This window comes from Prionailurus bengalensis, chromosome C1 (genome assembly GCF_016509475.1).
Source record: "Prionailurus bengalensis isolate Pbe53 chromosome C1, Fcat_Pben_1.1_paternal_pri, whole genome shotgun sequence".
NCBI classification, from domain to species: Eukaryota; Metazoa; Chordata; class Mammalia; order Carnivora; family Felidae; genus Prionailurus; species Prionailurus bengalensis.
In genome coordinates this window covers 148191983-148209729 of record NC_057345.1, presented here as the reverse complement: position 1 = coordinate 148209729, position 17747 = coordinate 148191983, and the positions used below count along the sequence as shown (strand labels likewise).

The 17747-nt window shown below is 40.8% G+C and overlaps 1 protein-coding gene across 4 annotated transcripts in view; it reads left to right on the top strand.

Moving 5' to 3' along the window:
* Positions 1 to 17747, top strand: part of ACVR1 (activin A receptor type 1) — a 141452-nt gene that overhangs the window by 102285 nt on the left and 21420 nt on the right. For all 4 annotated transcript variants that reach the window (XM_043576775.1, XM_043576772.1, XM_043576771.1 and 1 more), the window contains 2 exons: positions 6040 to 6315; positions 10319 to 10516. In XM_043576775.1, coding sequence (XP_043432710.1) covers positions 6040 to 6315; positions 10319 to 10516 — 474 coding nt within the window. The remainder of the gene's footprint in view (positions 1 to 6039; positions 6316 to 10318; positions 10517 to 17747) is intronic.

The window sequence follows — 17747 nt, the reverse complement described above, 5'->3', positions numbered from 1 at the left end:
AAATGTGTTTATACTAATACATGTATGGGGAATGCTGCTCAGAGTGCTTTATTGGTGGATATAAAGTTTATATAGAAATATAGTTTATATAGAAACACTATCTATAGGATAGTGTTGGACACCTCGTGGCTATTGGGTGAGATGTGGCTTATAGGAAGGCCATTACTAGAATTTATTTCTATTCCATCCCTGCCAATTTCGTATTAAACCCGAGTCAGGTTGTCCGCAAATAACAGTTTGACAGTTGTCTACAGTTTTGCTTTGACAGGATGGTTGTGTGTTCCATCTTAGAATTGTGTATTTCTGCTGCTGTCTTCTCCCCTTACCTTACCTGCTGGGCTCTCACTGTCACCCAGTCATGCTCACTTGCGTCATTGCTGTTGGTCTCCCGTTTCCAGTCCATCTTGCTCCCCTGCTATACTTCTCATGGAGTCTTTGATGACTCCTGCATGGCCTGCCACATTTGTGCCTTCTGGGCTTGCCAACCCAGACTCCTTATTTGTTGGGGTCCCAAGGAGTCTCAGCCTTCCTCTACAAATATCCCCAGAAGGCAGCCACTTCTGATATTTGCCATTACTTGGGATTGCCACGAACATTCAAGTGTCCGTACCTTCGTTTGGTGGTCTTGATCACCCATGAGCCCACCCCACACTCCGCCGACTCCTCCTTCCATCAAAATCGCCCAATTCCCTTTCAGTTTATCCCAGAGGACTTACTTGTGCTTTTCTGCACGCCCTCGCTTTGTAACTGCGCTGTGGCCCTGCTCACATACTACCTTGTGTCATAGTTTGATGCATGTGTGTAACAGCAATGACTAGCCAACACCAGTTACACTAGTTACTACTTAACACTGCTGTACACGCTTAATGTCCATTTTCTCAAGTAATCTTCACCACAGTCATAAGAGGGTGGATACTCTTGTTTTGCTAGTTTTAACGGATGAGCTAACCAAGGTATAGAGGTTCCCGGCACCCATCAGGTTAGAGAGTAGAGCTGAGAGTCACGCTGGGCAGTCTGTCTCTAAATCACAGTTCTGTACTCTACGTGGTAGCGAGCTCAGGGAACTGCTTCTGTGATTCTACAGTGAAGAGTATGAGGTGAAAATTCATCCACAGTCAAAACTATCCTTAAATGTCCCAATTGTTCCTCTGACACTGGGACAGACAGGTTGAGTAACAGATAAAGCGTCAGTTATGTTAGAAGCCGTGATGTATAAGGAGTACTCGTCTTTCAAGGGTAGAATTCTGTTAATGGGCAGGTGCACATACTCTTAATAAGTACGTATGTGGGCTCTGAGATTCATTAGCGGAAGGGCATGTTTAGGCACCCCTTCTTATTCTCATGGGCTCACAGGTTCATCGAGCAAAACGCTCTAGATATTGCGGGGCTATGCAAATCATCACTTTATCAGTGCTTTTGAGTTAAATGAACTGTGATACCATTCCATTGTATACCGAGAACAAGAATCATTTCCATTGTTTTTACTTTCATACTCAGAACCAAGGACAGTACCCAGCACATGGTAGGTGCTCAGTAAATGTTTGTTGTAAATTAGATTTAATCATAAGAGAAATCTGAAAGTCACTTTTGCAATAATGATTCACATGAGAGAAGTGACCACATAGTTGCAAAACACTGTTCATGTCTTACTACCAAATGATCCAAGGAAATTCTGTGTTCATGAGATTCTTCTAATAACATCATCATAATTGCAGCTGTATGAACTGATTTTACTGTGTAGTTCTTTTAGTTGAGAAAGCTCATTTAAAAATGCATCACTTTTTCTTTTTTTTTCTTTTTTCTTTTTTTTTCTTTTTTGGCTAAACTTGGTTCAATTTCTTTCCCTTGCTGTACCAGTTTTCTGGATATAGAGACTTTAAGGTTTTCTGTGATCATTTCCTTTTCTATCAAAGGAGCATGTTGTATTGGCTATCAGATCATGATTTCCGTTCACCCTTGAGTATTGCTAACTCTAGCCCCTCAGAGTAAAAAAATTACAAACATTTACACATATATGCATACATATAAAACTCCGCACCCTCATTGTTTATCCCCCTCTAACAATATCTTTCAAATGACTCGTGTGGCTTTCAGCTCTTCCTTCTGCTCTGTCTGGTGTAGAAGTCAACAGACAAGTGGGTAATGGGAGGCTGTGGTATGTGGTGGCAGGAACGGTGGTCAGGAACATGAGAAGCTGGTTTCTACTCTCAGCACCACTAACAACCCCACTGTGTGACTTTTGGCCAAAGTTATATGTTGCTGAGCGTTCTTTTCCTCATTACTAAGACCAAGGGAGTTGAGTCAATGTGAGAATTTTACTCCAAAGTCTCATCTTACACTCTTTAAAAAAAAAAAAATAGTAAAATGTGAAGTTTACTTTTTTAATCCTATTAAGCAGGAAGTTCAGTGACATTAAGTACATTCTCCGTGTACAACCATCGCCACCCTCCATCTCTAGAACTGCCTCATACTCCTAAGTGGTACTGCCTAACCACTTAATCAGAATGTCTTGAGACCAAAGTGGAAGTAAAGGAAGCCACCCGCAAAAGATAGTACATTACAGAATTGTTGTGGCTTTAATTGAATACTGAGCTATTCTAAAATGTAGTACTAACCAGCTATTCTCGATACTTCCTGTGTTGGGCATCATATGAAGCACTGTACCTATAATTACTCTTCTATTCTCACAGTACCCCTTTGAGATTGATGATGACGTTATCCTTATCTTACAAATGAGGAAACCAAGGTGGAGATCTTACATGACTTGTGTGAGATCACCCAGCTCGGGAATGGTGGAGCCGGTTGGTACCCAGCCATCCAGCTCTGGGGCCCAACACTCTGCAGCACGTGCCCCACAGTGTAGTGGCCTCACTCCTCAGCTGTCATAGCTACCCAGCTCCTGGTTCCTGGGCGGGTCACCAAGGAGAGGCTCACAGAGGCCACTGGTGACCTAACATGATATTTTGGGTTTTATTTTCATTTTTGAGGAGGCTGGGAGGATGACTTTAGCTGTTAAATAAGAGGTTTTTGTTCTTTTAAAAATTTTTTTTTTAAATATTTGTTTATTTTTGAGAGAGAGAGAGAGAGAGAGAGAGAGAGAGAGAGAGAAAGTGTGAGCAGGAGAGGGGTGGAGAGAGAGGGAGACACAAGAATCTGAAGCAGGCTCCAGGCTCTGAGCTCTCAGCACAGAGCCCAGTGCAGGGCTCCAGCTCACGGACCGCAAGATCATCACCTGAGCTGAAGTCAGACGCTTAACTGACTGAGCCACCCAGGCACCCCTAAGAGGCTTTTGTTCTAATCACTTTTTCTCCCTGTTAATGAACACATCCAATGGCTGTGCCTGCGTTCCGCCCAGGTACCTGTTCAATCTTCCCTAACAGTAGAGAGCTTTGACTGAAATTGCAAAAGTTCCATAAAAATGCTCTAGCACTCTCAAACAAATGTAGTTCTATAATTCACACTTGGGAGATAAACAGTTAAAAAGAAATCCTGCCTATTTAAAAGTCATTTTCCTGGAAGGTCTAGAGCATAATTAACGGGACAAACAAAATCCTTCTCTAAAACCTAAGGGGCTTAGGGGAAGGTAAGTGAATAAATAAACTTTCTTTCCTTCTTTCTTTCTCTCTCTCTCTCTCTCTCTCTCTCTCTCTCATCAGTCAGTCAGAGACTGTTCTTTCTCCCTTAAGCAGAGAAATCAGTAGAGGCTATATAAATACACAAACAGTAATTTAATTTCTTTTCAGTGGTGGTGCTTATAGTTTAGGATATTTATTTTTGAACATGATTAACAATATCATTTGGTTTAAAAGGATAAAGCAGAAACATTTTCTTTAGTAAGAATGACTAATAGGTAAGTACACATATTATGGCCTGTGAAGGGCTCCAGGAGAAATGGCTATGGGGTGACACAGACTGGAGAGGGGAAAGTGTGCAGGAGTGAGGCTGCCTGGGGGAACCAGCTCAGAGGGAAGTGGAGAAGGAGGTAGGGTATCACGGTGTGGAAACATTACTTCCTTTACTTTGCAGATGTCCAATGGATACAAGTGTCAAATTGTCTTTCTCTGAGTAGAAAGGAGTGTGTTTGGGGGCAGGATGGCATCATGGGTAAGAGTAGGGGTTCTAGAGCCAGGCTACTGGGACCATTACTGGCCTTAACGTCAATGATGTCCTTTGCCTCCTTTCTGTCGTTTTGGGAGGATTATGTGCAGACCGTGTAGAACTGCACCTGGCACCTTGTTAGTCCCATTATTTACTAGCTGCTTCTGTTGCTGATGATGACGATCAAATAGGGGACATTTCTTTGTTCCCAGAGTTTTCTGTGTAAGCAACGGTGTACCCAGATGGCTAGCACCAGACTTGGGGTCGGCAGCTACTTAATGGATGTGTAATTTGGCATCTCCTAGCAGCAGTTTCATTACTTATAAACTGACTGTAATGATATCTGTGTTACTAGTGTATTGAGAAAAATCCCATGAGAAAATACATGTGAAAGTGACACGAATTTTATATCAAGCACTATGCAAGTGTGAGGCATGTTCCACGTATTTGTGTTTTTCTACATCCTTTCACAAGTCATTTAATCCTTCCTGAAGCCACATCTTTTCTTTTGTTTTTAATATTCTTTTATTTATAAGTTCCAAATGTCACTGCCTGTAGTGGACATTAGCGGGGTATTGTGTGTGTGTGTGTGTGTGTGTGTGTGTGTGTGTGTGTGTGTGTATATTTACATGTGCACATATAAAATATGTATATGTGTGTATATAAAAAGGTGTGTGTGTGTGTGTGTGTGTATATATATATACACACACATATACACACATATATATGGAGAGAGAGAGCATGTGAGAGTGAGTGCATGGAAAACACCTCTAGCAGAAAAGGCAAGCCTGCACATCACAATTTATTCCATAGGTTAGAAAGTTCTAGAGGTCATTCACTTTGCTCAAGGGTCCCCTCAGAATGTCTAGAAAAATCTCTTCCTACCACTTTATCGACCTCTGTCAAATCTCACTTCTTGAAAAGAAGTCTTGAAAAGTGGTCTTGAAAAGACCACTTCAGTTATCACTTCTTGGTGGAAGCCTGTTGTAACATCTGGTCTGAATTATTAGCAGTCCCTATTTGGGACTCATGTTGCCCTTTACAGATGTAACAGTACTTTTCATTATATTCATTACATTATATTGTAATTTTTCCTTTTTATATCTGTCTTCTTCTCTAGCCAACAGACACTATTATCTTAGTTTCCTTGTGTGATTGACAAAGAGCATCATAGGTGCTTATTATATTTGGTTTCTTTTTTATTTGATGAGTAGTCAGTCATTTAATATAAATTTATCCCTTTATCTTTCATCTGAGTAGAGATAATCCTGAGAACCTAAACGAGTGGCCCAGTATTACACAGCAAATCACAGGCAGAGTCAATATGAGAACATAGGTGTCTAGATACTATATGTTTTTTTTTAATGTTTAAATATTTTTTAAGGTTACTTATTTTGAGAGCAAGCAAGAGTGTGAATGGGGGAAGGGCAGAGAGAGAGGGGAGAGAGAATCCCAAGCAGTCGCCACACTGTCGGCACAGAGCGCTGACACAAATTGTGAGAGCATGACCTGAGCCGAGATCAAGAGTCTGTCACTTAACCGATGGAGCCACCCAGGTGCCCCTAGATACTATGTTTTTTTATTCTTTCTGGGTGGTCGATGAATAATCTGTGCTTGGAATATGAGCATGATAAAGAGTTTGATGCTATCATTATGGGTAAACACGAAGATATTATTCCTATCTTAATGCAATGTATAATATTTTAAAGGATTATTTGTCATGGAAATGAATATGGAAATTTCCTATTCATTAGCAGTACCTTGTTATGGAATAAATAGTATTGCATTTTTCTGTTGATGCCTCTGTAAACCTCCTTTCATGGAAGTTTAATGATTTTTTGTTGTAGGTGGTATCTATCTCATAGGTTTCTATTTCTGTGTACCGAAAGTTATAATGTGAAATTCTTACATGTCTGCTAATTTTGTTCTTGCTCTTTCCAGGTTTTATTGCTTCAGACATGACATCAAGACACTCCAGTACCCAGTTATGGTTAATTACACATTATCACGAAATGGGATCGTTGTATGACTATCTTCAGCTTACTACTCTGGATACAGTTAGCTGCCTGCGAATAGTGCTGTCTATAGCTAGTGGTCTCGCACATTTGCACATAGAGATATTTGGGACCCAAGGGAAACCAGCCATAGCTCATCGAGATTTAAAGAGCAAAAACATCCTGGTTAAGAAGAATGGACAGTGTTGCATAGCAGATTTGGGTAAATTTTTAAAAATATTTCTTAATTACCATTTTTACTTCTGTTGCAGTCCATCCTTTAGCTAGGTTGCATCCACCACCACCCGCCCCCCCCCCCCCACCGCCGCAACCTTTCGTTATGAAACATGTCAAGCATGCAGACAAATCAAAAGAACTTCATAGTGAATAGCTGTATACTCACCGCCTAGATCCTGCCATCAACATTTTACTGTTCTTAAGCTTTGCCACACATCATCCATCCCCTCTCATCAATCCATCTTAATCTTTGATGCTTTAAGTAAACTGCACACAAAAGAGCCCTTTCTTGTAAAGACTCGAGCATGTATACCACTGTGTCATTCACCAGAGTGACTACTGTGTGTTTACTTTTTTCTTTCCAGGTGAAATTTCAATTTCATGTGAAATGAACAAACGTTAAGTAATACATTCTCAGAGTTTTGACAAGTGCTGTAAAATCCAAATGTCTATCGAAAGTTAGACCTTCGCATTACTTTGGAAAGTCACTTCATGCTCATGCAGTGCGTCGCTGCCCCAGCCCACCCTCAGAGGCAACCAATAGTGTGTAGCATTCTCATTTCCCAAACCTTTACACAAAGTAGGTACACAATTAAATAACCTAGGGAATGAGTTCATCTTGAAAATGTTTCTAAAGTTGTTTTTTTCTGTAACCATGGCAAAATTATCAATGAAGAAAGAGAAAACCTAACCCAGTTCGCAATTTGCCCTGCTGGGATACCTCATTCCTGTGGTGTTAGGATACTGCTCAGTGTGAGCTTTAATTGCATTATAAATAAGACTGTTTTCATTTATAGCGACATTGTATATAAAACCATCTTCAACTTAGACTCCTTGGATATTGGCTGAGTAATTATGCTAATGGGAACTGAATTGTAATATTGGTTATTCATGTCAGTGGACTATTGAGAGTCCTCACTCTCTTTGATTAAAAAATGGTTTATATTATTTTCTTCCATATACCTGTAGTTATTGTCCCTAGTATTCCCATACTTGTAGGCTGATAAAGGTTTAGACAGTATTAGCTCTATGATATAAATGATAGAATTTAATCTTGTTTTTAAACACAAAAGACTCGACATGTCAGGAAAATTTATTTTGTATTTCTTTACAGTCTTTGCATTCATGCTGAGAATTATTTTACAATGTTTTGCAAGTGTGAGAAGACAGCTACTAAGGATAGCATTGAAAGGGCATGGCTCTAAAGCTTTTTGTGGGCAGTTGTAGTTGTGGTGTACTGGACTTTCATGGCAATGCCATGGCTTTTGGAGCAGGGTGATCTGGGCTGGAATCCTGATTTTCCCAGTTATTCACCCCGTATATCTGTGCGGGTGTTTTAATCTATTTACCTGCCCGGAGTACACGACCACTTATTTTCGATGTTAGGGTAAAGGCTTAGCAAGGAACACTTTAGCGTTTGACACTGTGCACTGTACTTCTGTACTGTTTCAAATGTTCATAACGCTGCGTTCAACTATTACTCATGTTACTAAAAGTCACTTATGCCTACCTCACATGATTCTTACAAGATTCAGAAGTTACAATACTTGCGTTGCAAATGATAAGCATTCCGAGGGTGGTTGCTGTTATAGTCCAGTGGTCTAGGGGAGATGGAAAATTGAGGAGGCTGTTGGCTTTGGTTATGGGACTTGATAGGGAGTCAGAGGTGTTTTTCCGTAAGTCCAAGTAATTCGTGATTCATCTGTCTTTCTTTTGGCCTGTAGCCTTCCAGTTAGATACACGGATTTGTAGAAAAATCTGTGTTAAGGTGTTTATTATTCAGGGAGTAGATCCTTTGAACAGAAGATAGCTCGTCCTGTAAGATCATCATTTGTTTAATTTTTCACTTTATACCCAGAAATTAAGGATCACTCATTAGAAATCATGTTCTATTATTGAAACTGCAAAAATTTCAGTATTGTATTTATTTTTCTAACTTTTTATTATAAAAAATTCAAACATACAGAAAGGCTGAGGGAATAGTAAGTATAAAGATCATTCATACCCACAGCACTGAGATTCAGCAGTTGTTAAAGTATTGCCATATTTGCTTTATCTATATGTAGCTGAACGTGTATCTTTGCTGATACATTTGAAAATAAGTTGCAGACATCACAACACTTCTAAATATTTCAAAATGCATCTCTTTTTTTTTAATTTAAAAAATTTTTTTTTTCAAAATGCATCTCTTAAAAATACCAAAATATATCTGCATGATCATTTTATCAAACCTAAAATTATTGATCATTCAATAATATCATTTAATGTCCATTTTCAGATTTTTCTGGTTTTTTCAAACAAGAATTCAGCCAAGGTTCACACATTGCATTTGGATATTTTGTCTCTTTAAGTAGTGTGATAATTATCTATTACTGGGTAACAAACTATCTCTAAAACTTAGCAGCATAAAATAACAAATTTGTTATCTCACATAGTCATCTGAGGGTCAGCAATCTTGGAATGACTTAGCTCTACGGTTCTGGCTCAGGATCTGGTGGGGGTTCCAGTCAAGCTGTCAATTAGAGCTCCAGGCACGTGAAGGCTTGATGAGGGCTGGAGGAACTTCCAGGATGGCTCCACTCACATGACTATTGGTGGGAGGCCTCAGTTCCTTGTCACGGGGACCTCTCCACAGGGTTGTGTGAGTGGCCTCATAACACAAGAGAACTGATAGCGAGCAGAGAGGAAGCCATGATGCCTTATATGTCCTAACTTTGAAGATATACACTCATTTCTGCCAGGTTCTGTTTGATAGCACAGCCTACCCTCAAGGCAGAGGGAGTTGAACTTCACCTCTTGAAAGGAGAAGTCTCAAAGAACTTGAGGACATATTTTTAAACCACCACAGTTAGTACTGCCATGATCTATTTAAACTGCTCCTTTTTATATTCTGTTATTTTGACTCGTTGGTTCTGGAAACAGTAAAGAGGTATATATGTTTTGGGAGACAGTGGCCACAGAATCTTGGGGTTGATTATAAAAGGCAGGGAAAGAGGAACCGGTCTGATTTAGTGAATGCAATCGCTGATGTCTCTAGTAATTTTTCAGGGTGAGATAACAGGTGCCATCCCTGTGGCATGATAAGGAGTCATCATCCCACACACTCCGAGCCACAGAGCAGGAGCAGAAGTGTTCCTAGATGGCCTGAGGGATCCCCAAAGGATCCTTGGGTTGCAAGGGTTTACACAGGCTGCTTGTTCCAATGTGGCACTTTTCATTGTGTGTTAAAGGAATTATTTTCAGTTGGTCAGCATGGATATCAAAAAGTAATTCCATCCTCACAATGAATCATGCATGTATCTGCCTAACCCTCCTGGTCTGTGTGGAATGCCAGGTCACTCTGATTGAGGAATTCTGAAATGAGGGATGGTTTAAGAAAGGGCTTCAAACCCATTTAACAGGAGAGCTGTGCTTTGAATTGAGGGCAGTTTAATGCTGTCTGTACGCATGACTTTAGAGAAAAGCCTGTGGGCCTGGTCAGTGTTGCTAAGTCTCAAATGAGCATCTCTTCCTCAAGGGATGGAGTCTGCCCTTTAAGTAGTGATACGTTACCACAGATTCGCTGCCTCACACTGTTGGAAATTTGTGTTTGCACACAGTTGGGAGCTGTGGCGGAGCAGGAGAACTTAATTTCCTTCTGGTAAGACACTTGGAGATTCCCACTTAACATGTGAGCCTGTTTTCCTGTGGACTTCAAACACTGGCCTCACAGTGCTTTGGTGCTTCAGTTTATTATTCCCCCAATTCTTTTTGTCTCAGGAGTTCATGTGTTAACTTAATAGCGTCAGAATGTTTCTGGCATTAGTTCTTTTTTCTGTTGGTGACAGGTGTCATCACAACAGTATTCCAGATTGCTCTGGATGTAGTGCAGCAGTGACCACGATTACCATGAGAGGGCGCTTCTGATTGGGGTTGGTTTGAAAGGCCTTCAGCAACCCTCTGTGAGAAAGATAGTGAACTGACCTGCCCTGTTGTCTTCTTCCCTTTAGGCCTGGCAGTCATGCATTCCCAGAGTACCAATCAGCTCGATGTGGGGAACAACCCCCGTGTGGGCACCAAACGCTACATGGCCCCTGAAGTTCTAGATGAAACCATTCAGGTGGATTGTTTTGATTCTTACAAGAGAGTTGATATTTGGGCCTTTGGACTTGTCTTGTGGGAGGTGGCCAGACGTATGGTGAGCAATGGTAAGTATCTGATCTCATGTAGTAATGTCCTTTTCCAAGTGGTCTTGATTCTACGATCTTTAAAAGGGCAAAGGAAATATTTAAGTCCACAATGCACCATGATTCATACTTATTCCTTGAATCATACATCAGGCTATCAGCATCTATATTTGATTTATGGCTAGTAGGTGGAATGTAATGGCATTATATTTTAGCTACACAAGAGGAAGTGATGGTTGAAAAAGAAGAATATTTTGGGCTGGGACATCTGCTCCTAGCGCTGCCTCCCCAGTGCCTCAAGTATAAGCCCCCAATAAATGCTTCCTGTCTCTTAAAAAAAAAAAAGAATATTTCTGGAAAAGACTGTTCTTCAGCTTTTCTTTTGATATTATTTTGATATTTCATTCTTTCCTTTCTCCATCTTCCTAGTCTCCCTTTCTTCCCACCCTCCCTCCTCCTCTTCTCTTCTCACAAGTGAGGTTTAACATGAAAGAATGCTCGAGTAAATCGAAGTGTGAATCCTGCTATGTTAGATATTTTTACTTCCTAAAGTTGGATTATTGAGAAAATAACGCTCAGGTTGCACACTCAGAATTCACTTCTTTGTGAGAAGCTGTCTATACCTTCTTAATTAATGAGGTTTGAATTCAGGAAGTCCTGAACAGGTGGTTAATGCTGGGCCTCTTAGAAGTACGTTTTCTGAAATGGTGTTGTCGTAGCAGTGAGAGAAGCATAGGTCAATCATTTTTAACCTGTGACTCATACAGTGAAGTCTTACTTACTCTTGTCTTTCGTGTGTCCCCATTAGCCACAAGTACGTTGTTGAACTTTACTAGAAGTACACTGTATTCTGAAAGAACTAAGTATACTGTTCCAAATTGCACACGCCCCAGCTACCCACAAAGTGGTTATTATAGCGAGCTCTCTTGACTCATCTAAATAAACTTCTTCTTCTGAACTGGAAGTCTTATTTCAGAGGACATGTCTGAAATTGTTGCAGAAAAACAGGAAAATGGCATATATTTAGATTAATACTCATTTTCAAAAGATACTTTCCCCTCCTAGCACTTGCTGGAATCCTGGATTTGAAGTATTAAATAATGTGCGAACTCTCAAGGACTGAGATTCTTGGGGCAATCATAATTTTCCTGAACAACATAACCAGAGAATAGGAAGTTCTTTGAGGAAAGTTGAATCGGGGTAATTTAACATAGCTTTCATGTGCAATAATTAAAACTGGCATGCCTTCACGGTAGCTGCTGAAGCTGCCACTTTTCCTTTTTTCTTTTTTTTCTCTAACAGCAAAGCCTGTCTGGCTTTGATACCCTTAGGGAATTTGTTAAAAGCAATGTTTCAGATTAAACATAAACATACATGCATCGTAACTGGACAGTTCTTTTAGTTTTTTCTTTTCTTTGTTCTGATGGAGCCATGAACATTTTCTTGGTAATTGTTTCTCAATCATTGGGAGCTTACTGACTTGCATTTTGTGCCATTCAAGTGCCTTGAGAATTATCTGCAACAGGGAGATTGTTTTGCTGATTTATGAAGTTCTGAACTTTGCCTGGAATTGCACATCGGCTTCATTTGCCTACCCCCTCACCAATGATCTTTGAGCATCTTGGAACTGAAAATCTAATTGTAATTAGTTTATTTTATCAAACAACTTAGAGACGGATTGGCATCATAATGAACCATGCAACAGGGAACCTGCCCCAAATTAAGCAGAAACGAATATCCTGAGGCTAGGACGGTGGCAATCCGGCAGTGGGTGTGCTGGAGCAGCACCAAGCAAGCCTGCATGACGAAAGCCGAACTTGGCAGAGACGTGGGGTTTGGGCTTTGTAAGAATTCTTGTTGCAAACGTGTTCCCTGTGTCACAGGCATAAACCCAAGTGGCTCTTAGAAGCTTAATAGGAGTCCATTTGAAATTAGAATCATCAGTTTAAAATTTAGCTCAACAAATGGTAGTTTGCATCATCTGTTTAACATTATTTTGGGGAAAAAAGTCATGAGGAGAGAAAGACTATTTTGGTGGGTTTTTTTGATCGATTTCCTCTTACGTCATCATTTAGGTGGTTTTCAAGTTCCTAAAATTCTGGTGAGTCGAGCTTCTCTTCTGTGTTGTGGTTTGAGTTTTTGGAGGAGGTAAGGGTATGTTGTGTCTCATTTTAAATCAGTGTCCCTTGGCAGTGACTAATTTGATATTTTCCCGTCTCTTTTTAGTCCCCCTTTTCCCATGAGTGTTCACATGTGCACGCACTCATGCACACATGGAAATCACCTTATCTGAACTCAGAGTAGGTTTGCATGTGGGACTGAACACTTTCAGGTTTATTATTAATATTTTAGTTATTACTACACCAAAACAGAAAAATGAGAGAAAATCTGCCCTTAGTTCGAACATCTATATGCCTTTCCACTTCTCTGTGCACCCACGTGTGTGTTTCTGAATCCATTGTAATCATAGTATATATACAGTTCTGTATCATCTTTTTTCATTTGAGTGTGCCTTTAACGTTAGTCTGGTTTTAAGTGGTCACGTGATATTTTGGTGGCCACTTTCATATTTTAGACATCCCGTCTCCTCTACCTGGGGCATACTAGTTCATACAACTTTTTCACTTGGGGAATTAATTCTTAATCCGAAAACAAGTAGACCTAATAGGTCAGAGTATGGAGGTTTTTATGGCTTGATACATATGCCAAATTGCTTTTCATAAGAGTTGTACTAATTTACAATATCTCACTTACCCCAGGGTGTGATGTACCTATTTCACGTTCTTGCCAGCTTTAGGAGCTGTCATTAAAAGAATATATATTTTTGAAATTATTGCATATAAAACGTACCTCATTTAAATATATGAATATCTTATCTTAGGAAGGTCATTATAATTATGCATCCTTTGAGTTTCCGAGCCCATGATAAAAATTGATGACCAGAGAGTTCTCCTGGAGCAGTATGATCCTCAAGTGAACCATGAGTATAAAAATATGTTGCATTTTGTATTTTCATTGGAATGTTACATTTATTTGCTGCTAATAATAAGCTTCATGCTGTTTCTGTACAGGAAATGAGAATTAAGTCCATTTGCACATCTGAAAACTTCTCAGTAGTGTCTTTTGGAATTTACTTCTTATGTTTAGATTGACACTGAATTTGGAATTGGTAGGAAGGAAAATGGTTTTCTCATCTGTCCTGTGTGAATTTTCTGTATCAATGTAAGGCAGGGGTTGGCCTGGATCAGTAGTTCTTTAAAATGAATGTGTGTCAGATTTGTCTAGAAACACAGAATGCTGAGCCCTCCCTGCCCCGCCCCAGAGTTTCTGATTTAGGAGGTCTAGGGTTGGACAGAGAGCTTGCCTTTCCAACAGGGCTGCAGGTGATCTCCACATTACTGTTGGGTCAGGGGCCATAGTCTTGAGATCTCATGTGAACATGGAATCAGTCAGTCTTCCCGGGCCGGGAAATAGACTGCCTCCAGAATGTGGACAGTCTGTCCCAGCAGGATACCCATGACTTGTTTCTGATCCTTGCTCTCTCTTGCATGCTTAAGAGGGGTTCATTTCTTTAAGAGTCTTGTATATAGACCCTGGCCTTTCTAGATTTTTTGCTACTTCTCTGAGAGTATTCTGGCAGTATCCTTCTTTTGATAGTTCTGCGGATACATTTGTGTCTGGTTACCTGAGTTCAGTGTGGTGTGAGGACAGCACCTTACAGGGGGGTTGCATAGGTAAATGGGTACATCATCACTGTTAACTTGTGCCATTTAGCTTTGGTCTGATAGAAGACCTTTAGTAGCCCCTTCAAAGCATCCCCCAGTAGTGTGTTACCTCTCCAGGATAGAAGCCCCTTTCCCTGGAGCATCAGCTTTCAGTGTTCTGCCTTGTTCATATCTCTGTATGCAGAAACCCCATAGTTGTGTTGTTCTCGTACTGTGATCACCTGCTCATGGATTTCAAAACCAAATAAGATCATCTCCATCACCCATCCTCCAGCATATTTTTGTAGTGTCTTCTGGGCAGAATGAGCCTCTGTTCACCTCCATGCAGCTCACAGTCTACTGTTACATATTTTAACAGTTTTCATTGAGATTTAATGTCATATAAGTTTGTCATTTAGGTGACAGGCACACTTCACTATCGTCAATACACTAGCAATTTTGAAAAGGCACTATACCCAGATTGGAGAGGCAGACACATTCCGAAGATAGGATAGATACTGTTCCTTTATTGTGTTTGGGTGCTGAACATCTTGTTGTGACACGTTTCTGTCTTCCCTTGCTGTGGCTTTCCTTGGGGCCAGAGCACTGCTCCTAGAAGCTATCGAGTGGTGCCCTTTGTGTGCCACTGCCCTTGGGCCCTCCCAAGGCGGTGCGACATCATCCTTAACATTTCAGGCTGTGAAATCATACTCTCCGACTTGATCACTTACATCAGTTTCATCATCCAAAAAATATTGGTGGTGATAATATTCACTTTAAAAAGCTCTGATGATGAACTGAGACAATGTATGTAAAGCATCTGTGTGTCTCTGGCATGTAGTGAGTGTTCGGTGATGGGGCCATGGGTATGTACTGTTCCACTGAAAATGAGTGTCAGGGGGCGCCTGGGTGGCTCAGTCGGTTAAGCGGCCGACTTCAGCTCAGGTCATGATCTCGCAGTCTGTGAGTTCGAGCCCCATGTCGGGCTCTGTGCTGACAGCTCAGAGCCTGGAGCCTGTTTCAGATTCTGTGTCTCCCTCTCTCTGACCCTCCCCCGTTCATGCTCTGTCTCTGTCTCAAAAATAAACGTTAAAAAAAAAAATTAAAAAAAAAAAGGAGTGCCAGAGGACAATGATGTGCTTGTGGACCTCAGTTGGCCTTCCCTCACCTCTCTGTATGTTAATCCTTCACTCAGATATTACATTTGTTTTTCTCTTCACTTCCCATGGGAGTGCTGGGTGGACACACTCTTGTTTCACCATTACTGGCTTTATTTTGCGATGGACTCCAGTGTTAAAATGTATCTCATAAAAAAAATCCTTGCTGGCCGGGCTGCATCTTTTTTTTTTTTTTAATTTTTTTTCAACGTTTATTTATTTTTGGGACAGAGAGAGACAGAGCATGAACGGGGGAGGGGCAGAGAGAGAGGGAGACACAGGATCGGAAACAGGCTCCAGGCTCTGAGCCATCAGCCCTGAGCCTGACGCGGGGCTTGAACTCAGGGACCGCGAGATCGTGACCTGGCTGAAGTCGGACGCTTAACCGACTGCGCCACCCAGGCGCCCCCGGGCTGCATCTTTTAATGGGGTGAAGACTAGGAAATATTTGTTAGAATGGGTTTTACAAAGTACGTGTGTCAAACACAAATTTATTCTAAATAATCCTTGGGGTTCTGTTCCTAAGCACAGTGCACTTGTATATGAAAGCCATGACAACTTATATTTTCTTTAGCAACTTAATATCCACTATATTTCATGATTTCATCTCACTAGGGTATATTAAGTTTTGAACAAAGGGAATAATCATATTAGGAAATTTTTTGAATATTCATTAGAGTAATTTCTTTCAGGTGTTTTGTTTGGTTGAGCCTTTAATTATAAGTGGCTGGGGACAGGCATATGGAGGTGGAGTGGGAAGGAAGGGTATTTTCCCACTGATTCCTAGAATTTCATGTCCCTGGTGTAGAGATCCAGACCAGAGGACGGCAATCATGCCCTCATGACAAAATAACCTGAGTCAGGCAGAACTTCATTGGGTACTGTTCAAGTAACAGTGTGTTAAACCTTGTAACAGCCCGGCATTCAGTGAACAATACATTCTTCACCTCATAGGAGACCCCTGTAGTGCCAACTATTTGGACCTTCTGTGGAACTGCTCTCTTTAGGTTTTAACACTGTGCCAGATCTAAGCCCTCTAAGCTCTAGCTTAGAGCAGGGCTCTGTAGCTCACCTACACTTTTTGTCCCCCTCCTCTGAACAACTAACTGTGACATTAATGTATATTGCTAGTAGGGCCTCACTACACAGTAACCTACAAACCATTTGCTATGTTACGTTGATAAGAATCCCCAAGATAGCAGTTACTTTTATAATTCTAACACAGATCTCTGAGAACAGAGTCAGTCTTGACTTGAGTGACGTGTATGGTCCCATATGCCTGTGGATTGCAGTACGGGAGGAGGCATGGACCTGCCACGTGTATACTCTACCTAGCAGGGAACAGAGCTGTTCTTCCAACCTGCTTCCTGTTTCAGAAAGGAGTACTTGGCTGTGGGGTAAGGCAGGGCTTCCCAGTGAGTATGCGGTGTTAGGTTACAGAAATGCCTGAGGTACTGATTCTCTTAAACCTCCGGCAGGGAGACGGGGCCCACGGGGACCAGAACCCCCTACACTGTCGGCACCTCTAATTCAGCAGCCTCATCCATTTATCTGCTAGTAATGTTTGATGGCCATGGCACAAAAAATGTTTGAAGTCCTCCCGTTAGGAATAAGTGAGACGACACACATCTTAGAAATACCTTTTTGAATCTCGGAAAACAGAGTTCACGGAAAGGCATTCTTTCCGGTGATACTAATTTGTACACGTATTACTTCATGCTTTTTTCCATACCGAAATGGTACTTTTACCTTTATTTTAATCTTTCTCTTTTCATTGGAGTTTTTCAAACTTAGTCTTTTGAGGTCTAGCTGATACACAATGTTACATTAGGTACAGGTATACAACATAGTGAGTCAAGTCTGTATGTTGTGCTCACATAATTGTAGCAACTCTCTGTCACCATACAGCACCATAACAATACCACTGACTGTATTCCCAATGCTGTACTTTCCATTCCTGTGACTTATTGTGTAACTAGAAACTGTTACCTCCTTTTCACCCATTTTGCCTCACCCCCTTCCCCTGCAGTACCCATCAATTTGTTCCCTGTATTTATGGGTCTGTTTCTGCTATTTGTTTGTTCATTCGTTTGGGTTTTTTTCAGAGTCCATAGTAGATAAATTCATCTGGTATTTGTCTCTGTCTGACTCACTTCATAGCGTAGTACCCTCTAAGGCATCCATTTTGTTGCAAATGGTGAAATCTCATTCTTTTTATAGCCGAGTAATATTTCCTTGTGTACCTATGTATGTGCACAGAATGCCTTTCTGTGAACTCTGTTTTCCGAGCATCAAAAAGGTATTTCCACTATGTCTGTTGTCCCACTTATCGTTCCTAACAGGAATACTTCAAACACGTACATAGAGTCTTTACCCATCCCTCTGTCAACG